At 48.0% G+C, this 26732-nt stretch overlaps 2 protein-coding genes across 5 annotated transcripts in view; one reads left to right on the top strand and one right to left on the bottom strand.

Moving 5' to 3' along the window:
- The window catches only part of LOC137544546 (B-cell differentiation antigen CD72-like), a 173033-nt gene that overhangs the window by 40451 nt on the left and 105850 nt on the right, over positions 1–26732 (top strand). The window lies entirely within an intron of this gene.
- The window catches only part of LOC137561333 (E3 ubiquitin/ISG15 ligase TRIM25-like), a 58921-nt gene that overhangs the window by 4939 nt on the left and 27250 nt on the right, over positions 1–26732 (bottom strand). For 2 of the 4 annotated variants that reach the window (XM_068272639.1, XM_068272624.1), the window contains 2 exons: positions 26190–26239; positions 25828–25917 (listed from right to left, as the gene is read on the bottom strand). In XM_068272639.1, the coding sequence (XP_068128740.1) occupies positions 25828–25917; positions 26190–26191 (92 nt within the window). In that variant the 5' untranslated portion in view covers positions 26192–26239. The remainder of the gene's footprint in view (positions 1–25827; positions 25918–26189; positions 26240–26732) is intronic. The other 2 variants (XM_068272633.1, XM_068272622.1) reach the window with 2 other exon arrangements.

Genomic DNA, 26732 nt, shown 5'->3' on the forward strand with positions numbered 1-26732 from the left:
TCACCTCTCCACTGGAGTCCAGTGCTGTGCCTGTGTGACCATCCTGTCTGTCCTCGTCCACTTCCTGCACTACCCCAGCTTAGTGTGTAAATGCAGAGTAAAGTGCAGCAGAAGATGTGCTCTCACCCCTCTGCTGGAGTCTAGTGCTGTGCCTGTGTGACCATCCTGTCTGTCCCCATCCCCCTCCTACACTCCCCCAGCTTAGTGTGTAAATGCAGAGTATAGTGCAGCAGCAGCTGTGCTTTCACCTCTCCGCTGGAGTCCAGTACTGTGCTTCCACCTGTCCGCTTGTGGTTTGGCCTAGTGCCCAGTATCTCACCACATGTAGCATAATTACACACGACATGAGGAGATTGAGATGCCAGCACTAGAGGAAGCAGGAGACGGACAGGATGGTCACACAGGCACAACGGTTGAATCCGGCAGGGAGGTGAGAGCACAGCCTCTGCTGCACTATACTCTGCATTCACACACTAAGCTGGGGAGAGCAGGAGGGGGATGGGGACAGACAGGATGGTCACACAGGCACAGCACTGGACTCCAGCGCCAAGGTGAGAGCACAGCTTCTGCTGCACTATACTCTGCATTTACACCCTAGCTGGGGAAGTGCAGGAAGGAGATGGGGACAGACAGGATGGTCACACAGGCACAGCACTGGACTCCAGCGGAGAGGTGAGAGCACAGCTTCTGCTTTACTATACTCTGCATTTACACACTAAGCTGGGGGAGTGCAGGAGGGGGATGGGGACAGACAGGATGGTCACACAGGCACAGCACTGGACTCCAGCGGAGAGGTGAGAGCACAGCTGCTGCTGCACTATACTCTGCATTTACACACTAAGCTGGGCGAGTGCAGGAGGGGGATGGGGACAGACAGGATGGTCACACAGGCACAGCACTGGACTCCAGCGGAGAGGTGAGAGCACAGCTTCTGCTGCACTATACTCTGCATTTACACACTAAGCTGGGCGAGTGCAGGAGGGGGATGGGGACAGACAGGATGGTCACACAGGCACAGCACTGGACTCCAGCGAAGAGGTGAGAGCACAGCTTCTGCTTTACTATACTCTGCATTTACACACTGGACTGGGGAGTGCAGGAAGGGGATGGGGACCGACAGGATGGTCACACAGGCACAGCACTGGACTCCAGCGGAGAGGTGAGAGCACAGCTGCTGCTGCACTATACTCTGCATTTACACACTAAGCTGGGAGAGTGCAGGAAGGGGATGGGGACAGACAGGATGGTCACACAGGCACAGCACTGGACTCCAGCGGAGAGGTGAGAGCACAGCTGCTGCTGCACTATACTCTGCATTTACACACTAAGCTGGGGAATTGCTTGAGGGGGACAGGGACAGATAGTGGCACAAAGGGACATAAGGAGGCACCTGGGAACAGAGAGAGCCCCAAAGGGGGACAGAGAAAGGCACAAAGGGGAACAGTAGGAGCCTAGGCACAGTGGGACAAAGGAATGCACAGGGTGGCAGAGGTAGCACAAGGGGACAGAAGAAGGAACAAGGGGACAGAAAGAGGCATGGGAATAGATAGAGGCACAGGGGGACAAGAGGAGGCCTGAGGGCCACAAGGGGGACAATATTGCTCTGGGCATTTCAGTATATTCCAGACAGTTAAACTCACTAAAACAAGGATTGTTTTAATTACACAAGCTAGAATATTGTGTTTATATTACAAGCATTTCAGAATGCCAAGGTTATTATGAAAAGACTAAGAAATAAAATTGAAAATCATGTTACCGTAGCAAGCATGCAAGCTGTTATATTACATATTGTATATATTACTAGCTGATGACCCAGTGTTGCCCAGGTATGCAATTGGCTGATGTCAGCTCCGCCCACTTTTTCTAACCCTAACACACAAACACTCAATGACCAAGTTTGTGAGCTTTGGCATCAATAATTTGTATATTCCTGTAGAAATGAAACAAATCAGATTGGTTGTTTGTGACTCCGCCCCTCTCCAGCATTTAAACGCCAGATACCCAATGACCAACTGTAGCAGGATTGAGGCCTCTGCTATTAACAGTGTAAAAATGGCAGCAATTTAAATATTCCCCTTGAAAATTAACAGGTGAATTTTGATTGGCTATTACAGGCTCCACCCACTACCCTGAATATTAATCTCAGTCACCCAGTGACCATCTGGGCAAAGTTTGAGAACCCTGCCATTAACCGCCATTAACCGTGTAAAACGGCCTGTAGTTTATATTTTCCCAGTGAAATTTATTTTTGACACTTGTTATAACCTGGACACACAGTCACTCAATGACCAAGTTTCTGAGTTTTTGGGTCCTTGGCATCAATAAAAACAAATTTGTGTGGCTCCACCTCCTTTTCTGAATTTGAACCCCAGTGTCCCAATAACCAACTGTACCAGGTTTGAGTCTTGTGCCATTAACAGTGCAAGAATGGCGGGATTTAAATATTCCCCTTGAAAATGATCAGGTGGATTTTGATTGGCTTTTTAGGCTCCACCCACTTTTCTGAATATTGATCCCAGTCACCCAGTGACCAACTGTGCAAAGTTTGAGAACCCTGCCGTTAACAGTGAAGAAGGGCTGTAGTTTACATTTTCCCAGGGAAATTTGTTTTGTACTCCATCCAGTTTTTGTAACCTTGACACTCAGTCCCTAAGTGACCACGTTTGTAAGCTTTCGGGTTCCTGGTATCAAAATTGTATGAATGGAAGCAGTTTATCCAGCAAATAAATCTGATTGTCTGTTTTGGGCTCCACCCCTTTAGTGAATTTGAACCCCAGTCACTTAAAGACTGACTGTAGCAAGTTTGAGACCTCTGCCGTAAACAGTGTAAGACTGGCAGCAGTTTCAATATTCCCCTTGAAAATCACTAGGTGAATTTCGATTGCCTGTGGTAGGCTCCATCTACTTTTCTGAATATTAATCCCAGTTACCCAGTGAGTGACCAGCTGTGTCAAGTTTGAGAACCCTGCCATTAACAGTGTAAGAATTGCTGCAGTTTATATTTTCCCATGTAAAAAGTTAGTTGTTTTTGGCCGTTTATAACCTTGACATACAGTCACTCAATGACCAAGTTTATGAGCTTTGGGGTCCTTGGCATCAATAAGTTGTATTTTTCCATTAATATTAAACAAATCTGATTGGCTGTTTATAGCCCGCCCCCTTTTCGGAATTTAAACCCCAGTCTCCCAGTGACTGACTGTACCAGATTTGAGGCATCTGCCATTAAGAGTGTAAGAATGGTTGCAATGTAAATATTCCTCTTGAAAACCAATAGGTGCATTTTGATTGGCTGTTGTAGGCTCCACCCACTTTCTTGGATATTAATCCCAGTCATCCAGTGACCAACTGTGCCAAGTTTGAGAACCCTGCCAATAACAGAATGGCTGAAATAAATCTAACAAATCTGATTGGCTGTTTGTGGCCCCCCTTTAGTGAATTTGAACCCCAGTCCCCCAATGACTGACTGTACCAGATTTGAGGCATCTGCCATTAAGAGTGTTAGAATGGCAGCAATGTAGATATTCCCCTTGAAAATCAACAGGTGAATTTTGATTGGCTGTTGTAGACGCCACCCATGTTCCTGAATATTAAAGGGACTCCGAGCAGTGCAGAAACTATGGAAAGATGCACATCATTTTAAAGCTCTCTTTCTCCTCTTTCCAATGATATATAAACCGCCACCCTACGCATTTTAGTTTTCGCTATTTTCGCGATTGAAATTGCCGCGGCCGCGATTTCGATCGCGAAAATAGAGAAAACTAAAAGGCATAGGGCAACGATTTAGGTGTCGTCAGAAAGAGGAGAAAGAGAGCTTTAAAATGATATCCATCAAGCCATAGTTATATTGTATTACACAGGGCGACTTTTTGTCAAAGTCAGCAGCTCCAGTCAGCAGAATGGAGCTGCTGACACTGGGGAAAGTGTCGTCCTGTGTAATACAATATAACTGTGGCCCAGAGGAAGCCGCTACATTGCGGAAAGCGGCGAATCGCGACGGCAGGTCGGCTCACCATGTCATTCCTTCTCCACATATAGACCTTAGGTAAGCTTTTGCTCCTTTACAGCGCTAGTCGCTGCTTGTCACTTGTTGCACACAGCACTTTTTCAATATTTACTGCACTTTCTTCATAGCGTTATAACGCTGACCTTTCATGCACTCTAGCACTTTACTCTGGTCTAATTGTACTGGTCTCCTTTGTTTGTTTTTGTTTTTTCACTTGTTCACTTTTCATCACGGTCTTTCACCTTTGTGATGCTGGTTCGCTTCCTACCTTTTTTCACATTGCTTGGGTAGCAATGTGGACGTTCACAGTTATGCATATTTATTTGTACAGGTGCATTATTGGTTTTTGATACATTATGTGGAGATTTTATGTACTTTTCATTATTGAATGTAACCCCAGTATTTTTGACATGGTTGCTCATTTTGGTTTTTAAGTGTTTTTATGTATATTGAATAAAGTTGATGTTTGATTATTATTTTGGAGTGGTGCGGTACTTAAAGGGAACTACTTTCCTCTGTTTAGTTACATGTACCTAGATTGTTCCTTTCTGCACACCCATGCAATATTACCCTTATTTTTGGGAAATGGGAGATGGTGCTTGCCCATAATGTTTGTAGAGCATCTTTCCATAGTTTCTGCACTGCTCGGAGTCCCTTTAATCCAAGTCACCCAGTCAGGGACGGATTTAGACCAAGTTGCCCCAAGTTGCGCCTGGGGCAAGGTCAGGTTTTGGCGCCTAAACTGCCATTCCCCATCCAAATTTTGCCGCCTTTTTAAGAATTCAACAATTTGCGCCTGGGGCAAGAGACCCGCTTGCCCCCCCCTAGATCCGTCCCTGCACCCAGTGGCCTACTGTGTCAAGTTTGAGAACCCTGCCATTAACAGTGTAAGAATGGTTGCAGTTTATATTTTCCCATGTAAAAAATGTAGTTGTTGGTGACACCCACTTTTTTTAACCTTGACATACAGTCACTCAATGACCAAGTTTATGAGCTTTGGGGTCCTTGGTATCAATCATTTGTATATTCCCATTGAAATTAAACAATAATCTGATTGGCTGTTTGTGGCTCCGCCCCGTTTCTGAATTTGAACCCCAGTCACCCAATGACCAAATGTACCAGGTTTAAGGCATCTGTTATTAACAGTGTAAGAATGCCAGCAATTTAAATATTCCCCTTGAAAATCAACAGAATTTTGATTGGCTGTTGTAGGCTTCACCCATGTCCTGAATATTAATCCCAGTCACCCAGTGACCAACTGTGCAAAGTTTAAAGAGGAACTCCAGTGAACATTTTACTGTTGGCAGGTGATGTAGCTGCTGCATGGTTTTTAGCAGTTGGAGACAGCTGTAAACAGCTATTTCCCACAAAAGTTTAAACTTTTCTTGTGGGAGGTGTCACAGACGAGCCATGAGAAAATAGAATGCAATCGCAATCGGTTTACTGCCCGATTGTTGTTGTGTTGCCCGACATAGATTGTCTGTCTGTAGCAGTCAATCTGGGCTCTCTCTTTCTCAGCGAGTTTTCTTTTCATAAGAGCCAAGTATGCTCACTGAAAAGACCTGTGATTTGTAATTAGCATATGACTAGGATCTGGGCCTTCACGGAGGTGCCAAAGCTTGTCCAAGCTGATCTCACACTCAGATGTTAATTAACAAACTAAAAGCCCTTTTCATACAGGGAGAGCCCAGAGAGCTAGACACAGCTTGAAACCAGACAGCCTGGCTGCAGCAATAGCAGGAAGAAATGAATGTTGTATATGATTCTTTGCATATTTGCAAAATACCGTAAATAGGATAGTTATGAGAGTGGTATCATTGGATTTGTAGAGTCGTGCTGAATCACTTGATACCAGTCTAGCGGGGCCAGGGGCCCCTACAACCAAGTTATTAAACTTCTCAGGAACTGGACCCTATACCCTAATCAAGTCTGATGTCATACAAATTGTCATCATCTCAGGGATTTTAATCTGTTATCAGCGCCAATGTGGCATTTATCGGTTTTGAGTTACAACGTTGTATATATGTTAGTTAAATATTCTCCTTGAAAATCAAAATGTGAAGTTTGAGTGGCTGTTGGAAGCTCCACCCACTTTCCTGAATCTTAATCTCATTTACGTAGTGACCGACTGTGGCAAGTTAGAGAACCCTGCGATTAACAGACAGTGTAAGAATGGCTGCAGTTTACATTTTCCCATTAAAGATAAATGGCTGAAATTTGATTGGGTGTTTTATGCTCCGCCCACTTTTCCTGGATTTGTAACCTCAGTTACCAAGTGACAAACTGTGCCAAGTGTGGGGACTCTGGCTTGATTACTGTGAGAATGGCAGCCTTTTACATTTTTTTCCATTGACATGAATGGGTGAAATCTGATTTTCTGTTTTGTAGCTCCGCCCAGGTGTGCAGGGGGGCTGCGAGACCCCCAGAACATATCATCCCGGGTAGTAAGGGATCTGTATACCAAGTTTCGTTCAAATCGGTCAAGGCGTTTTCGATTGATCGCGGTACATACATACATACACACACACACACACACACATACATACATACATACATACATACATACACACACACACATACATCCGATTTTAAATATATAGATTAATTAAAGGGGCACTATGCCGAAAAATTGTAAAATTTTTGAATATGTGCAAACACATACAAATAAGAAGTATGTTTTTTCCAGAGAAAAATGAGCCATAAATTACTTTTCTCCTATGTTGCTGTCACTTACAGTAGGTAGTAGAAATCTAACAGAAGTGAAAGGTTTTGGACTAGTCCATCTCTTCATAGGGGATTCTCAGCAAGGCTTTTATTCTTTACTAGTAAAAAGGCCTGCCCATTAAAAAACGGGTGCTAGATCTAGTGTTGGGCGAACACCTGGATGTTCGGGTTCGGGCCGAGCAGGCCGAACATGAGCCAGATGTTCGGCATGTTCGGCCCGAACCCGGAACTCAATGGAAGCCAATGGGACCCCCGAACATGCCGCAATACGGCCCCCGTCACGCGTACCCTCGTATGTGTCATCATGTAGAGGACGTGAGGTCAGAGAAAGGGCGGAAGTACCACAAGGGTACTACCGCTGAACCGCCCGCTGCCCGGCCTCAACGCGTCCTAGTCGGACTCCTCCTCCTCACTCACACCACTGCCAGCCAGCCACTGCAGCCAGCCACCGGTACTATTAACTTTCAGAAAACTTTTTTTATGGGGAAGCGGGCAGAGGGGGGAGCGCTAGCGGAGGGGGTGGGGGGAATTTCCGACCCTCCCCCCGCGATCGGGGCATGCTCCCCCCTTATGCCTGCGACCCCATAGGGGGGCCATATTCGGGCGAACAGGGCCCTGTTCGGCGGGCATTGAGTAGTTCGGGCGAACCCGAACTAAAAAGGCCGAACACCATCAGGTGTTTGGCCGAACTCGAACATCACCCGAACAGGGTGATGTTCTGCAGAACCCGAACAGTGGCGAACACTGTTCGCCCAACACTAGCTAGATCACAGCCACTACCCCCCGCAATGCGCACACATACACGTCCCGCTTGCTCGTTCCCCACCACTGTCTGAAGTGCACACAGGGAGCTGCTTGCTTGGCAGTTGGAAAAAGCTGTTATTTCCCACAATGCAATGAGAACCTCTGTGAACCACACACAGCAAACTGTCAGATCCGGCCCTGTGTCCTAACTGCCCTGGCTGCGCACATGCTCAGTACAAAAAAGCCAGGGACACACAACCATTTAGCTGATGACGCAGGGACACTTTATTGTATAGGATAAAGATATTCCCTAAAAAGGATTTAAACAATGATGCTGGCCAGCTTCCCTGATTCCTACAGATTTTTGGCAGTTGGACAGAGCAACTGCCATTCACTAAGTGCTTTTGAAAATAAATAAATCCCTGAGAATGCCCTAGTCCAAAACCTGTCGCTTCTGTCAGATTTCTACTACCTACTGCTTCGGAAGAGCGGCAGATATAGGAAGGGTCCGGTGGTTCCAGCAGGCGCTAGAGGTTCAGCCGCCTGGTCTACATTGTCTCTTCTCCTCTGTATGCTGCTCTCACTAAACCAGGAAGTAGCGAGCAGCATACATAGGAGAGGAGACAGTGTAGACCAGGCGGCTGAACCTCTAGCGCCTGCTGGAACCGCCGGCCCCTTCCTGTATCTGCCTACTGCCGCTCTTATAGGCTACCTTCCTATTAGCCCAACCTCCCTCCCTCCCACCAGGCTACCTACCTATTAGCCCACCCATGCTCCCTCCCACCAGGTTACCTACCTATTAGCCCACCCACCATCCCACCCACCAGGCTACCTACCTATTAGCCCACCCACTCTCCCTCCTATCAGGCTACCTACCTATCAGCCCACCAGGCTACCTACCTATTAGCCCACCCAACCTCCCTCCCTCCCACCAGGCTACCTACCTATTAGCCCACCCTCCCTCCCTCCCACCAGGCTACCTACCTATCAGCCCACCAGGGTACCTACCTATTAGCCCACCCAACCTCCCTCCCTCCCTCCCACCAGGCTACCTACCTATTAGCCCAGCCACCCTCCCTCCCTTCCACCAGTCTACCTACCTATTAGCCCACCCACCCACCCTCCCTCCCACCAGGCTACGTACCTATTAGCCCACCCACCCTTCCAACAGGCTACCTACCTATTAGCCCACTTACCCTCCCACCAGGTGACCTACCTATTAGCACACCCACCCACCTTCCCACCAGGCTACCTACCTATTAGCCCATCTACCCTCCCACCAGACTACCTACCTATTAGCCCACCCACCCTCCCTCCCTCCCACCAGGCTACCTACCTATTAGCCCACCCACCCTCTCTCCCACCAGGCTACCTACCTATTAGCACACCCTCCCACCAGGCTACCTACCTATGAGCCCACCCACCCTCCCACCAGGCTATCTATCTATTAGCTCACCCTCCCTACCACCAGGCTACCTACCTATAAGCCCACCCTCCCTCCCACCAGGCTACCTACCTATTAGACCACCCACCCTCCCTCCCTCCCACTAGGCTACCTACCTATTAGCCCACCCTCCCTCCCACCAGGCTACCTACCTTTTAGCTCACCCACCCTCCCTCCAACCAGGTTACCTACCTATTAGCCCACCCACCCTTCCTCCCTCCCACCAGGCTACCTACCTATAAGCCCACCCACCAGGCTACCTACCGATTAGCCCACCCTCCCTCCCACCAGGCTACCTACCTATTAGCCCACCCACCCTCCCTCCCACCAGGCTACCTACCTATTAGCCTACCCACCGTCCCTCCCACCAGGCTACATATCTATTAACCCACCCATCCACCCACCAGGTTACCTACCTATTAGACCACCCACCTACTCTCCCATCAGGCTACCTACCTATTAGCCCACCCTCCCATCAGGCTACCTACCTATTAGCCCACCCTCCCACCAACTACCTACCTATTAGCCCACCCAACCTCCCTCCCACCAGGCTACCTACCTTTTAGCCCACCCACCCTCCCTCCAACCATGTTACCTACCTATTAGCCCACTCACCCTTCCTCCCTCCCACCAGACTACCTACCTATTAGCCGACCCACCCTCCCACCAGCCTACCTACCTATAAGCCCACCCACCCACCAGGCTACCTACCGATTAGCCCACCCTCCTTCCCACCAGGTTACCTACCTATTAGCCCACCCTCCCACCAGGCTACCTACCTATTAGCCCACCCTCCCACCAGGCTACCTACCTATTAGCCCACCCAACCTCCCTCCCACCAGGCTACCTACCTATTAGCCCACCCACCCTTTCTCCCTCCCACCAGGCTACCTACCTATTAACCCACCCTCCCTCCCACCAGGCTGTCTATTAGCCCACCCACCCTCCCTCCCACCAGGCTACCTACCTATTTGCCCACCCACCTTCCCACCAGGCTACCTACCTATTAGCCCACCTACCCTCCCTCCCACCAGGCTACCTACCTATTAGCCCATCCACCCTTCCTCCAGACTACCTACCTATTAGCCCACCCACCCTCTCTCGCACCAGGCTACCTACCTATTAGCTCACCCTCCCTCCCACCAGGCTACCTAACTATTAGCCCAGCCACCCTCCCTCCCTCCCTCCCACCAGTCTACCTACCTATTAGCTCACCCACCCTCCCTCCCTCCCACCAGGCTACCTACCTATTATCCCACCCACCCTCCCTCCCACCAGGCTACCTACCTATTTGCCCACCCACCCTCCCACCAGGCTACCTACCTATTAGCCCACCCTCCCTCCCACCAGGCTACCTACCTATTAGCCCACCCTCCCTCCCACCAGGCTACCTACCTATTAGCCTACCCACCGTCCCTCCCACCAGGCTACCTACCTATTAGCCCACCCTCCCTCCAACCAGGCTACCTACCTATTAGCCTACCCACCGTCCCTCCCACCAGGCTACCTACCTATTAGCCCACCCTCCCTCCCACCAGGCTACCTACCTATTAGCCCACCCTCCCTCCCACCAGGCTACCTACCTATTAGCCTACCCACCGTCCCTCCCACCAGGCTACCTACCTATTTGCCCACCCACCCTCCCACCAGGCTACCTACCTATTAGCCCACCCTCCCTCCCACCAGGCTACCTACCTATTAGCCCACCCTCCCTCCCACCAGGCTACCTACCTATTAGCCTACCCACCGTCCCTCCCACCAGGCTACCTACCTATTAGCCCACCCACCCTCCCACCAGGCTACCTACCTATTAGACCGCCCACCCTCACTCCCACCAGGCTACCTACCTATTAGCCCACCCTCCCTCCCTCCCACCAGGTTACCTACCTATTAGCCCACCCACCCTCCCTCCCACCAGGTTACCTACCTATTAGCACACCCTCCCACCAGGCTACCTACCTATTAGCCCACCCACCCTCCCACCAGGCTACTTCCTATTAGCCTACCCTCCCTCCCTCCCACGAGGTTACCTACCTATTAGCCCACCCACCCTCCCTTTCTCCCACCAGGCTACCTACCTATCAGCACACCTACCCACCCTCCCACCAGGTTACCTACCTATTAGCACAACCACCCACCCTCCCACCAGGCTACCTACCTATTAGCACACCCTCCCTCCCACCAGGCTACCTACCTATTAGCACACCCTCCCACCAGGCTACCTACCTGTTAGCCCCCTCACCCTCCCACCAGGCTATCTACCTATTAGCTCACCCACCCTCCCACCAGGCTACCTACCTATTAGTCCAAACCAGGCTACCTACCTATTAGCCCATCCATCCATCCTCCCACCAGGCTACCTACCTATTAGCCCACCCACCCATCCTCCTACCAGGCTACCTACCTATTAGACCACCCACCCTCCCTCCCACCAGGCTACCTACCTATTAGCCTACCTTCCCTCCCTCCCACCAGGTTACCTACCTATTATCCCACCCTCCCTCCCACCAGGTTACTTACCTATTAGCCTACCCTCCCTCCCTCCCACCAGGTTACCTACCTATTAGCCTACCCTCCCTCCCTCCCACCAGGTTACCTACCTATTAGCCTACCCTCCCTCCCTCCCACCAGGTTACCTACCTATTAGCCCACCCACCCTTCCTCCCTCCCACAAGACTACCTACCTATTAGCGAGAGGCTCCCTTAGCTCACTATCCTATTTGGCTTGGCACTGCTATAGGCTTGAGGAAGCGGGCTTAGACCCGCGAAACGCATCGCCACCTGTGCTACCAATAAAATCTTTTGTTTATGCAAAGATTAGTCATCATTGAGGTAAGCAACCTCAAACCTTTTTCCGGTTTTAAACTGCTTTTAAACGCTTTTATCTACAACCTGGGCACCTCTTTCAACCATATAGTACCTATTAGCCCACCCAATCTCCCTCCCACCAGGCTACCTACCTATAAGCCCACCCTCCCACCAGGTTACCTACCTATTACCCCACCCTCCCTCCCACCAGGCTACCTACCTATTACCCCACCCTCCCTCCCACCAGGTTACCTACCTATTAGCCCACCCACCCTTCCTCCCTCCCACAAGGCTACCTACCTATTAGCCCACCCACCCTTTCTCCCACCAGGCTACCTACCTATAAACCCACCCACCCACCAGGCTACCTACCTATTAGCCCACCCACCCTCTCTCCCACCAGGCTACCTACCTATTAGCCCACCCACCGTCCCTCCCACCAGGCTACCTACCTATTAGCCCACCCACCGTCCCTCCCAACAGGCTACCTACCTATTAACCCACCCATCCACCCACCAGGTTACCTACCTATTACCCACCCACCTACTCTCACACCAGGCTACCTACCTATTAGCCCACCCACCCACCCTCCCACCAGGCTACCTACCTATTAGCCCACCCTCCCACCAGGCTACCTACCTATTAGCCATACCAAGCTCCCTCCCACCAGCCTACCTATCTACTAGCCCACCCTACCTCCCGGGCATTTGCCAACCACCCACCCTCCCTGGCATTTGTTTAGCCCATTCCAACCAACCATCCCTGGCAATTGTTTAGCCCACCCACCTTAAGTGTCCAGGCGCAGACAGACCGGAGGCCATTGATCCGGACTGATCAAGCAAGCACCATGGTCGGACAATATCGGTAAGCACTGACATCTTCTGCAGCACTTTACAGAGTACATAGTCATATCACTGACTGTCCTCCGAGGAGCTCACAATCTAATCCTACCATAGTCATAGTCTAATGTCCTCCCATATTATTATTATATATTTATATAGCACTGATATCTTCTGCAGCACTGTACAGAGTACATAGTCATGTCACTGACTGTCCTCAGAGGAGCTCACACTCTAATCCTACCATAGTCATAGTCTAATATCCTACCATATTATTATAATGTATTTATACAGCACTGACATCTTCTGCAGCACTTTACAGAGAACATAGTCATGTCACTGACTGTCTTCAGATTAGTTCACAATCTAATCCTACCATAGTCATAGTCTAATGTCCTACCATATTAATATGTATTTATATAGCACTGAAACTTTCTGCAGCACTTTACTGAGTACATAGTCATGTCACTGACTGTCCTCAGAGGAGCTCACACTCTAATCCTACCATAGTCACAGTCTAATGTCCTACCATATTATTATTATGTATTATATAGCACTGACATCATCTGCAGCACTTTACTGAGTACATAGTCATGTCACTGACTGTCCTCAGAGGAGCTCACAATCTAATCCTACCACAGTCATAGTGTAATGTCCTACCATATTATTATTATGTATTTATATATCACTGACATCTTCTGCAGCACTTTACAGAGTACATAGTCATGTCACTGATTGTCCTCAGAGGAGCTCACAATCTAATCCTACCACAGTCATAGTGTAATGTCCTACCATATTATTATTATGTATTTATACATCACTGACATCTTCTGCAGCACTTTACAGAGTACATAGTCATGTCACTGACTGTCCTAAGAGGAGCTCACAATCTAATCCTACCACAGTCATAGTGTAAGGTCCTACCATATTATTATTATTATTATGTATTTATATAGCACTGACATCTTCTGCAGCAATGTACAGAGTACATAGTCATGTCACTGACTGTCCTCAGAGGATCTCACAATTAGAGATGTTGCGAACCTCCGATTTTCGGTTCGCGAACCCAGTTCGCGAACTTCCGCGGAAGGTTCGGTTCGCGAACCGCAATAGACTTCAATGGGGAGGCGAACTTTGAAAAATAGAAAAAAATATGCTGGCCACAAAAGTGATGGAAAACATGTTTCAAGGTGTCTCATGGCCCATACTCACGGGCTACAATTGTCGCCGCAACATGCAGCGCGCGCGTGTTGCGGCGACAGGTCGCCCGTGAGTATGCGGCGTTGCACGGGCGCGCACCCCGAACTGTCGCCCGTCGCTGATGTCGCCAGGCGATTGGCGCGGTCAATCGCCTGGCGACAGTCGCCGCCGCAACTCCGCCGCAACTGTCGCTAGTCCGCGTGAGTACGCGGACTAGCGACAGCAACATAATTACAAATAGAAGGCGCTTCCGGCGGGGGGAGGGACAACAGCGACAGCTTCCGAAGCATCAGTTGCCGGGTCCCTCCGCCGTGTGTATGCGGAGGGAACTGCATGTCGCGCACACGCTGCCAAAAAGTTGCCCGTGAGTATGGGCCATAACACCTGGACCCCCAGATGGCGGAGTGGGATAGACACCAAATGTCCCGTGGGAAAATCTGGATTTGACGCAAAGCAGCGTTTTAAGGGCAGAAATCACATTGAATGCTAAATTGCAGGCCTAAAGTGCTTTCAAACATCTTGCATGTGTATACATCAATCAGAGAGTGTAATTAGAGTTCTGCTTCACACTGACACACCAAACTCACTGTGTAACGCACCGCAAACAGCTGTTTGTGTAGTGACGGCCATGCTGGACTGGTGCGCAACATGGCGAGAGTGTAGGCCGTGACAGTTTTCCAGCCCATATGGTCGCCGGGCTGTGGTAGCTCAATGGTAGAACAGTGACTGTCTGCTGATCAAATTTGGTCTGTCCACAATGAAGCAACGGCCTTATTATCTTCTTGTATGTAGGTAGGCATAGGTAGGAGTCCCAGTATAGGTAGGTAGGCATAGGTAGGAGACCCAGTATAGGTAGGTAGGCATAGGTAGGTGCCTCAGTAGTTAGCTAGGCATAGGTAGGAGTCCCAGTATAGGTAGGTAGGCATAGGTAGGAGTCCCAGTATAGGTAGGTAGGCATAGGTAGCAGTCCCAGTATATGTAGGTAGGCATAGGTAGGTGCCTCAGTAGTTAGCTAGGCATAGGTAGGAGACCCAGTATAGGTAGGTAGGCATAGGTAGGTGCCTCAGTACTTAGCTAGGCATAGGTAGGAGTCCCAGTAAAGGTAGGTAGGCATAGGTAGGAGTCCCAGTATAGGTAGGTAGGCATAGGTAGGAGTCCCAGTATATGTAGGTAGGCATAGGTAGGTGCCTCAGTAGTTAGCTAGGCATAGGTAGGAGACCCAGTATGGGTAGGTAGGCATAGATAGGAGTTCCAGTATAGGTAGGTAGGCATAGGTAGGAGTCCCAGTATATGTAGGTAGGCATAGGTAGGTGCCTCAGTAGTTAGCTGGGCATAGGTAGGAGACCCAGTATAGGTAGGTAGGTAGGTGTCCCCGTATAGGTAAGTAGGTGCCCCAGTAGTTAGGTAGGCATAGGTAGGTGTCCCAGTAGTTAGCTAGGCATAGGTAGGAGTCCCAGTATAGGTAGGTAGGCATAGGTATGTCCCCTAGTATAGGTAGGTAGGTAGGTAGGTGTCCCGTATAGGTAAGTAGGTGCCCCAGTAGTTAGCTAGGCATAGGTAGGAGACCCAGTATAGGTAGGTAGGCATAGGTAGGTGTCCCAGTAGTTAGCTAGGCATAGGTAGGAGACCCAGTATAGGTAGGTAGGCATAGGTAGGTGTCCCAGTAGTTAGCTAGGCATAGGTAGGAGACCCAGTATAGGTAGGTAGGCATAGGTAGGTGTCCCAGTAGTTAGCTAGGCATAGGTAGGAGACCCAGTATAGGTAGGTAGGCATAGGTAGGTGTCCCAGTAGTTAGCTAGGCATAGGTAGGAGACCCAGTATAGGTAGGTAGGCATAGGTAGGTGTCCCAGTAGTTAGCTAGGCATAGGTAGGAGACCCAGTATAGGTAGGTAGGTGCCTCAGTAGTTAGCTAGGCATAGGTAGGAGACCCAGTATAGGTAAGTAGGCATAGGTAGGTGTCCCAGTAGTTAGCTAGGCATAGGTAGGAGACCCAGTATAGGTAGGTAGGCATAGTTAGGAGTCCCAGTATAGGTAGGTAGGTGCCTCAGTAGTTAGCTAGGCATAGGTAGGAGACCCAGTATAGGTAGGTAGGTGCCTTAGTAGTTAGCTAGGCATAGGTAGGAGACCCAGTATAGGTAGGTAGGCATAGGTAGGTCCCCTAGTATAGGTAGGTAGGTAGGTGTCCCCGTATAGGTAAGTAGGTGCCCCAGTAGTTAGGTAGGCATAGGTAGGTGTCCCAGTATAGGTAGGTAGGCATAGGTAGGTCCCCTAGTATAGGTAAGTAGGTAGGTGTCCCCGTATAGGTAAGTAGGTGCCCCAGTAGTTAGGTAGGCATAGGTAGGTGTCCCAGTATAGATAGTTAGGCAGGGCCTGGCTGGCACAGTAATAACAATTACCAAGGTCCAGCTGCAACAGATAGGGCTGTATAATGTCAGTGAGCAACACACACACACACACACACACATCAGGAAAACATTATCTCTCAAAAGAGCTGTTGAGGGGTGCTATTTTAGCAATAACAATCAGCCAGGAGCAAGCCAAGAGCCTGACTAATCTTTCCCTAGAAGAAAAAATCTGCAGCAGCTGTCCCTAGTCTGTCTATTTGCAGCAGGCACACGAGTGAGTGTCATGGCCAGCGAACCTGCCTTATATAAGGGGGGGGGGGGGGGGGGGGGGGCTCCAGGGCTTAGTGTAGCCTGAATGGCTACAATGTGCCTGCTGACTGTGATGCAGAGGGTCAAAGTTGACCCTCATAGTGCATTATGGGGCGAATCGAACTTCCGCAAAAGTTCGCCTGGTCCAGGCGAACGCAAACCCCCAAAGTTCGCCTGGAACCGTTCGCTACATCTCTACTCACAATCTAATCCCACCATAGTCATAGTCTAATGTCCTACCATATTATTAGTATGTATTTATATAGCACTGACATCTTCTGCAGCACATTACAGAGTACATAGTCATGTCACTGACTGTCCTCAGAGGAGCTCACAATCTAATCCTACCATAGTCATAGTCTAATGTCCTACCATATTATTATTATTATTATGTATTTATATAGCACTGACATCTTCTGTAGCACATTACACAGTACATAGTCATGTCACTGACTGTCCTCAGAGGAGCTCACACTCTAATCCTACCATAGTCATAGTGTAATGTCCTACCATATTATTATTATGTATTTATATAGCACTGACATCTTCTGCAGCACATTACAGAGTACATAGTCATGTCACTGACTGTCCTCAGAGGAGCTCACAATCTAATCCCTACCATAGTCATAGTCTAATGTCCTACCATATTATTATTATGTATTTATATAGCACTGACATCTTCTGTAGCACATTACACAGTACATAGTCATGTCACTGACTGTCCTCAGAGGAGCTCACACTCTAATCCTACCATAGTCATAGTCTAATGTCCTACCATAATATTATTATTATGTATTTATATAGCACTGACATCTTCTGCAGCACATTACAGAGTACATAGTCATGTCACTGACTGTCCTCAGAGGAGCTCACACTCTAATCTTTGCTATATGTATAGTAAGTAGGACATCATTTTTTAATTAGGAGAGGGGGCGTCATATAAAGTTTCCTGTTGATGTCCACTGTCAGTGAATTACTAACTGCTGCTAAGTTCATGAACATTTGGCCCTGCTCATAACCCGTCATTACCGCACCCACTTTCCAGTGCACGGACAAGACACTTTTTTGCCATGCGCCGCAGGTCAGCTACCCCTGCAGTGGATCTAGCACTTGTATAGCACCTGCAAAAAAAAAAAACATCTTGGAAGCCCCCCCGGTTTACAATCCACTGCCTAGTCTTCCCAGTGCACCTCCTGCCTCCAAGCTCACTCACCCTCTGTACTAGGTTCCAGCCAGGTAGTCTAGATTGCACACTGCCACTGCAGACTGCACCATCTTTGGCTAGTCATCCCTAGATTGATTTGCATTTGCTCCAGTCAGCTCCACACTGCAGTCAGAAATATCTGATTTGCTGCATGCTTGTTCAGGGGCTATGGCTAAATGTGTTAGAGGCAGAGAATCAGCAGAACAGCCAGGCAATGTGCATTGTTTAAAAGGCAACAAATATGTCAGCCTCCATATCCCTCTCCCCTCAGTTGTGCTTTCAAGTATAACAGACAGAGCCTGTCATGTCATGCTCTGTCTTGCTGCAGGATTGGGGTTACGTTTTGCTTGTGTTCAGTAACCTGTATAATGCAGATGTTACATGTATGCATCAAGAAATATTTCTGGGCCTCAGGGAAGGTTGCCATAGACTGTACTGGTAAATAGATGCAATGTGTAACCACACCCAATTTAGTTATGGCCACACCCACTTTTAGCTGCATGTCAGAGGGGGGCGCAATTGGAATTTTGCACAGGGGCCCGCTGCTGGCTGTGTCCACCACTATTAGTGACAACAACATAGGAGAAAAGTAATTTATGGCTCATTTTACTCTGGAAAAAACATACTTCTTATTTGTCTATGTTTGAACATATTTTAAATTTTACAATTTTTCGCCATAGTGCCCCTACTGTATTTCATTTTAGATACATGCCTGGAAATTCGCAGACAAAGCATAATAGTATCATCAGCCATTATTGTCAGACTGTATGATCTTCTGTGATTGATGGACTATTTGTCTCGAGAGATTTTTTTTTTTGACAAACACAAAAAAGTTTTTACCGAAACAAGTTGCATTTTTTTGTTATAATAAAGTTTGATACTGAATTTTGGAATAATCAAAACTTTGAGGTTTCTCAGAGAGCCTTTTTCCTCTTCATTTCATATACAGTATATGAATGTACTCAAGTGCGGTGCATACTGCTTTTTAAAAAGTCATTAAAAACCGTGGCGCGTGAACCAGGTAAAGGGAACCTAACCTGAGAAGGATATGGATTTTTCCTTTTAAAATAATACGAGTTCCCTGACTCTCCTGCTGATCCTGTGTCTCTAATACTTTTAGCCATAGCCCCTCAACAAGCATGCAGATCAGGTACTCTGACTGAAGTCAGACTGGATTAGCTGCATGCTTGTTTCAGGTGTGAGATTCAGCCACTACTGCAGCCAAAGAGATCAGCAGGACTGCCAGGCAACTGGTATTGTTTAAAAGGAAACATCCATATCCCTCTCAGCTAAGGTTCCCTTTAAGGACTTTCTTCTAATTATAAAAAACATAGAGAAGGGAGAATTAGACAGGCTGTTCTCTATAAACACACACAGGGTGGATTTGTTTGTGTTTTCCTTGTCTTCTGTACAAGAGTTCAGGTCCACTTTAAAGGGAACCTAAACAGAGAGGGATATGGATCTTTCCTTTTAAACAATGCCAGTTGCTTGTCAGTCCCGCTGATCTCTTTGGCTGCAGTAGTGGCTGAATAACACACCTGAAACAAGCATGCAACTAATCCAGTCTGACTTCAGTCAGATCACCTGATCTGCATGCTTGTTGAGGGGCTGTGGCTGAAAGTATTAGAGACTCAGGATCAGCAGGAGAGTCCAGCAACTGGTATTAATTTAACAGGAAAAATCCATATCCTTCTCAGTTTAGGTTCCCTTCAAAGAGACCCAGAGACAAACTAACAGTTTTATACATACCTTGGGCTTCCTCCAGCCCCATCAGCCTGGATCGCTCCCAAGCCGCCGTCCTCCACTGCCTCTGTCCACCGGTACCGGGTCCCGTCACTTCAGCCAGTTGAGCCAGTCGACGCAAGCGCATTGTGCTTCCTCTGTACTGCGCAGGTGCATGCGTACAGAGCCGGAGGGAGCCCCTGTGCATGCGGAAGTCCGGCAGAAGTGACGGGACCTGGTATCGGCGATAGAGGCAGCGGAGGACGGTGGCGTGGGAGCGATCCAGGCTTATGAGGCTGGAGGAAGCCCCAGCTATGTATAAAATCTTTTCCTATTTTTTCAGTAGCTCTGTCTCTGGTTCCCTTTAGGCTTCTTGCACACCAAGACGTTGCATTAGGTGCCACGTTAAGGTCGCATAACGTGCACCTAACACAACGTATGGTGCTGCAAGTGAGGACGGTAGAGTGAGCCGCGTTAGGCGGCTCGAGTCCTATAATGTCTCCCAGAGTGGCGCTGATTGGCCAGCGGGACCACGTGATGCGGAGTGAGACACTCCGCATCACGTGGTCCCGCCGGCCAATCAGCTGCCGCCAGTGCAGTGAATATTAAGTAGCCATGTGCGCGGCTACTGTAGCTGGCTCTCCCCGCCTCCTCTCCGCCCCCCACTGCGCATGTGCAAACAGTCTAACGCGGCTATAGCCGCTCCAACGCCGTAGCATGCTGCACTTTGCACAGAACGTGCAGCGTTACATGTAACGCAACGTGGGCTGTGTGAACAGCCCACTTGTGTTACATTGCTGTGCGTTGGGGGAGCGTTACAGGCGCACTAACGTGCGCCTGTAACGTCTTGGTGTGTAAGCAGCCTTAAAGCCGCATCTACACGCGTAGATGCGGCCGCGATGCTCCTTATCAATCGAGCCGCTGATGCGGCTCGATTGATAAGATCCGGCAGGACGGATCTTCGCACCGCCGATTCCCTGCTCGATCCCCACGAGGGGACAATGGCAGGGAATCGTGCGGGAGATAAGCGGCGCCGGCGGGGACGAGCGGGCACGAGCGGGGAATCGAATGCGGCGCACGCGCGGCGAGCGGGGACGCGGCGGGCACGCGGAAGAGGCGATCCGGCGGCTAATCGAGCCGCCGGATCGCTTCAATGTCCCATGGTGTAGATGGGACTTAAGGCTGCAAGCTGACTTGGCCAGATAGGAACATGATAGGGGTGCGGGCAGCCCAGGACATTTTGCAGAAGTCAGGGTGATACAAAGCGTAAAGTCCTTGAAGTTACTTGGTGTTTGCTGCCTGTTTTTTTTTTTTTCTTACAAACTCAGCACCCCCTCCCCCCAATTATTGAATATTCAACTAATGGCGTAACGGCAATGCTCTCTCTGCCGTACTCCTGAGCTGAATTGTGTAGTCATCATGGTTTGTAGAGAATTACTTCATTTTAACCTCCTTGGCGGTTAATTTTTTTTTTCCTAATTAAAAAAATCCTTTTTTTTTTTAATTTTTTTTTTTTTGTTTCATGTAAAGCTACCAGAGTAGTAGCTACATGAAACACCACTAGAGGGCGCATGTGGCCCTCTAGTCCGATCGTCGCCGGCATCTATAGCAAACAGGGGAACGCGTATATAACGCGTTCCCCTGTTTGGCTTCTCCTGTCGCCATGGCGACGATCGGGATGACGTCATGGACGTCAGCCGACGTCCTGACGTCAGGCACACCCGATCCAGCCCATAGCGCTGCCCGGAACTCATTGATCCGGGCAGCGCAGGGCTCTGGCGGGGGGGCCCCTCTTCAGCCGCTGCGTGTGGCCGATCGCCGCAGAGCGGCGGCGATCAAGCTGTGCGCGCGGCTAGCAAAGTGCTGGCTGCGCGCACAGCAATTTACAGTACAGAAATCGCCCCACCAGGGGCTGAGATCTCCCCCTGCGCGGCATAGCCCGAGCTCAGCTCGGGCTTACCGCCAGGGAGGTTAATTGATCATTTTTAGTTAATGCTTTCTTAAATAAGTAAACTCCTTCAAATGCAGCGAGAAGGTGTCAGAGGGCTACAAGAAAAGCATGAAATAAGCAGGGAGGGGGAGAGAGGAAAAAAGAGAAAGAAGAAAAGCCAGCAGAAGAGAGAAGCGGGAGAAAGCCAAGAGGAAAACAAAACAAAACACTTAAAGTGGACCTAAATTAAAAATACAAGATTTCAGAAATAAAATCTATTTTCTAAATTATAATAATAAATAGCAGCCTTTTTCAGCTGCATGATGACAAATATAAAATATTTTACATTTATTGGAGGAGCCCCTCCCTTCCTTTCATATTGCCGGGACAGAATCCGGCAGACTGGTGGAGTAGGAGGTGTCTGGCAATGGAGGAATTGCTAATGGCTGCCACCTGTATAACCCTAGCTATAAAAAGAGAAGGGTGAAAAGCATGCACTGAAATGCTCATAGGCTTGAAGGAGTGTTTATTTATCTTTGTATGTGTCAGAGTGGTGCAACTAAATATTTTGAAATAAAAAAATGTTCAGTTTGGGTCCGCTTTAATGAGACTATGGATGTAATAGCCCACTCCTTCTCCCCTGTTGTCCCCCCCCCCTCCCCTCCCATGCCACCACCCCACAGTCCCCCAAAGCATATTTTCTTTGTACGGTTTGAAATAATATCTCATTTTTTTTACCACTCGCCAAGTACATTCACAGCCATCTTCCTCATACACTCATTCATTCATAATTTACATTCTAGTGCAGTTCGTTGTCAGATTGTTCCAAGACAGTTTAATCTGGATCTTAAACAAGTCAGATCCAGATCTATCTAAGTGGCAGCAGCGACGGCAAAAGCTATATAATTACCTCCATTCACCACCAGAGGTCGCCGATCTACAAGGGTTAAAACAGGAAGTAATGTGAAGCCCTTGCAGATTGGAGACCTCCGGTGGTGAATGGAGGTAATTATAGCTGCCGCCGCTGCTAACACTTACATAGATGCAGGAGGGGAGCGCTGAGGGGAGAGCCCGAGGTGAGGGGGGGGACTGTCCCCCCTCCCCGCTGATGTGCAAAGCTCTCCCCTCATGCTGCGACCCCTCCTGCCCCCCCAAAACGGCCATGAGCGGGCCCCAGGGTGGGGGGGCCCGCTCAAATTCTTGCAGGGGGCTTCGGCACTTCTAGTTACGCCCCTGGTGTGCACAAGCCTTTACTGCACTAGTTGCCCTATCAACCAATCACGTTCATACAATACGCAACCTCTTATCCCAAATGTGCTTGTGTCCCTGTTGTGACTTGTGAAACCCCCGTCCCCAACCCAGCCCCCTCTCCCATTTCAAAGGATACTTAACTAAATGTACTCATAAGTTCTCCCCATACTCTAGAAAGGATGTTGGGGCTGTCACACAAACGGCTCGGTAACCCTGTTACTGCATTGCACCTTTTGTGATACTGCAGAGCTTGGGTCTATGATTGCATACCTCCCAACTTTTTGAGATGAGAAACAAGGACACTTAAGACACACCCCTGGCCACACCCCTGATCATGCCCCTAGTCACGCATACCATAAATATTTCTTAAAGTGGTCTAACACCCAGCATTTCAACTTTCCTTTAAAAGATTGCTTACAGCTTAGAATGCCAGATATTTTTTTTTAGCAGAAATTCACTGAATGGATTAAACATGACATTTTAGTGTTGCATTTAGCTAGAAATCCTCCTCTGTGCTGAGGTTATTAGATACAAATGTATCTATTTACAATGTAAATAAACAAACACCTCTCTGGGATAGCACAGAGGGCTTCCCAGACAGGCTTTTCAGAGGTCTATTTGCATTACAAACAAAGATACATTTGTAACTAAACCTAAGCAGGGATGCGGATTGCTAGCAAAATGCAAAACTAAAATGTCATGCTTAACCCATTCAGTGAATTTCTGCTTAAAAAAAATCTGGCATAATAATTTCTAAGCTGTAAGCAATCTTTTAAAGCAAAGTTGTAATGCTGGGTGTTAGACCGCTTTAAGAAAAATATGTTGTTTTATAATTCAAATCATGCTGGTCCTTTCTATCCTGGTTCATTTTCCTTCATAGTAAAATTTCACAATTAGTAATATATCAATTTAAAGGATGGGAATAAAGTTTAGAGTCAATCAAACACATTTTAGTAGAGAAATATATATATTTACATAGAAAGAGGGACAAAGTCCTGAAAGAGGGACAAATGAGGAGGAAAGAGGGACAGAGGGACAGGGCTCCCAAAGAGGGACTGTCCCTCTGAAAAAGTGACAGTTGGGAGCTATGATTATTGTATCAGCTGACACTACTAGTATGAATCTTCCATCTGATTAATGAATGCTATTTTCTGTTGCTGTGGAGCACACAGTTTCATTCACTTTGAATGTGACGATATTACAACAAAGGGATTGAAACCTCTTAAAGGGGCACTATGGTGAAAAATTGTAAAATTTGAAATATGTGCAAACACATACAAATAAGAAGTATGTTTTTTTTTCCAGAGTAAAATGAGCCATAAATTACTTTTCTCCTATGTTGCTGTCACTTACAGTAGGTAATAGAAATCTGACAGAAGCGACAGGTTTTGGACTAGTCCATCTCTTTATAGGGGATTCTCAGGGATTTATTTATTTTCAAAAGCACTTAGTGAATGGCAGTTGTTCTGTCCAACTGCCAAAAAAACTGTGTAGTGAGCAGGGAAGCTGGCCAGCATCATTGTTTAAATTATTTTTAGGGAATATATTTATAAAGAATAAAAGCCTTGCTGAGAATCCCCTATGAAGAGATGGACCAGTCCAAAACCTGTCACTTCTGTCAGATTTCTACTGCCTACTGTAAGTGACAGCAACATAGGAGAAAAGTAATTTATGGCTCATTTTACTCTGGAAAAAAACATACTTCTTATTTGTCTGTTTGCACATATTTTAAATTTTGCAATTTTTCGCCATAGTGCTCCTTTAAGAAGATATGATAAATGCTTGAATAAAGTATGTGATTATGTGCACAAACAGTTTAATCCTAGGTGCAGTGGTGTAGCTAAGGAGCTGTGGGCCCTGGTGCGAGTTTTACAATGGGGCCCCCCCAAGCACTCTATACATAACAATTGCTACAGTGCACCAAAACCTGCCAATGGCAACTACAGTGTCAGAGGGGCAAGAAGGGGATGGGGAACAGCTTGTTAATGATCACCACTATTCAAAGTATCTATAGAAGTGATTATTATGAGCACAGGACCAAGAAAGTGCTAATACTGTGGTTGAGTGAGGGCCCCTCGGGGGCCCCTCTAGCCCAAGGGCCCCTCTGCGGTTGCAACCTCTGCAACCCCTATTGCTACGCCACTGCCTAGGTGATAGTTTCACACCTTGTCCATACAAATGCCTTTTAACCACCTTAGCGGTATGGACGAGCTCAGCTCGTCCATTACCGCCAGAGGGTGCCGCTCAGGCCCTGCTGGGCCGATTTGGATGAAATAAAGTGCAGCACACGCAGCCGGCACTTTGCCAGCCGCGTGTGCTGCCCGATCGCCGCCGCTCTGCGGCGATCCGCCGCGAGCAGCGGCGAAAGAGGGTCCCCCCAGCCGCCTGAGCCCTGCGCAGCCGGAACAAATAGTTCCGGCCAGCGCTAAGGGCTGGATCGGAGGCGGCAGACGTCAGGACGTCGGCTGACGTCCATGACGTCACTCCGCTCGTCGCCATGGCGACGTAGTAAACAAAACACGGAAGGCCGCTCATTGCGGCCTTCCGTGTTACTTTTGGCCGCCGGAGGCGATCAGAAGAACGCCTCCGGAGCGCCATCTAGTGGGCTTTCATGCAGCCAACTTTCAGTTGGCTGCATGAAATAGTTTTTTTTTAATTTAAAAAAAACCCTCATGCAGCTGCCCTGGCGATCTTAATAGAACGCCAGGGTGGTTAAACCACCAGCAAAGCAATAAAATTCTCAAAATAACTTGCTGGAATTCTTCAGCTACTTTTTCAGTTACAAAGTGCTAGAAAATAGTTTTAAAGATAAGATAAAAAAGGATCTCTTAGGAGAACACTTACTGTAGGAGAAAAAGTGAATTGCATATGGGCCAGTATGTCTAAAGTCAAAGACATTAAATGTTCCTAATTGGTTACATGAAAGTGGCTGTTACCTTATATATGTCAGTAGTTCAGTACGACATCATAAGTAGGGATTAAATAGGAGCTCTAAGCTCTATCTGATTTTAACTTGGAGTCCTCCTGTGCCCAGATCTCCCTCCAGCCAGAAGTGGTGACCCTCGCAAAGCTGGCCCATTGCCGTGAGTGCGACTACTGCACATATGTGGCCCCCGCGCCACACACAGCCTGATTGCACGCCCGCGGCCGGGAGTGTTCCGACATTACGGGGGGTCGCAGCTGCTGCTGACCCGAGGGGTTCAGGAGGACTTTGTGAACACGGGAAGACTCCAAGGGGCTGAAACAAGCTAGGTGCCTTTAAAGGGTAACTGAGACAGGGAGGGAGAAATAAAAATATACATGCCTGGGGCTTCCTCCAGCTCCCTCCAGGCTGATCGCTCTCTCGACCTCCTCCTCCGCTGCCTGGATACTGCACAATTGGCCCTGGAAAGTCCTCCAGTCAGGATAAAAAGAAAATAAGTGTGAAATGGTTAAAACTTACTAGCGTGATGTTGAATGTTCTTATTTTCAATAACATTTTTTGAAACATAAAAAAACCCAAAAACATTCTAGCGTTGTTAGCAATTAGCATGCCAGATCTTCAAATAAGTTTGCGGGGCATTTATACACATCAGGTTAATAGCCTAGAGAGATGCTTAAATGTACAGATAGAGAAGAAGCAGAATAATTAAGAAACCTGCAAGAGTGATGGGAGAAAAGACTTACATTCTGGCAGTGGAGTCCCCGGGAGACGGTCTTGTCCAGCAGCTGCTCTACTGAGAACACAAGAGACAAGTACACTACAGTAGCAAGCCTCCACTATTATTGAAACCCTCCACCTGCGCAGGAGGAGGGACAAAAATATCCTCCAATCAGGAGAGTTTCTAGTAGCTGCAACAGCCAAAGAAAAAAAAAAAAGAGTTGAGCACTGAGATCATCATGCAGTTATACGCTCAGATCACATTTCTCATTACTTTTCTTTGTTTGTCATTTTTTTAAATTCTCATCATTTGCAGTGGCATAGCTCCCAACTGTCCCTCTTTCGGAGGGACAGTCCCTCTTTGGGAGCCCTGTCCCACTGTCCCTTTTTCCTCCTCATTTGTCCCTCTTTCAGGACTTTGTCCCTCTTTCTATGTAAATATATATATTTCTCTACTAAAAAATGTGTTTGCTTGACTCTAAACTTTATTCCCATCCTTTAAATTGATATAGTACTAATTTTGAAATGTTAATATGAAGGAAAATTAACCAGGATAGAAAGGACCAGTG

This window comes from Hyperolius riggenbachi, chromosome 1, assembly GCF_040937935.1.
Source record: "Hyperolius riggenbachi isolate aHypRig1 chromosome 1, aHypRig1.pri, whole genome shotgun sequence".
NCBI classification, from domain to species: domain Eukaryota; kingdom Metazoa; phylum Chordata; class Amphibia; order Anura; family Hyperoliidae; genus Hyperolius; species Hyperolius riggenbachi.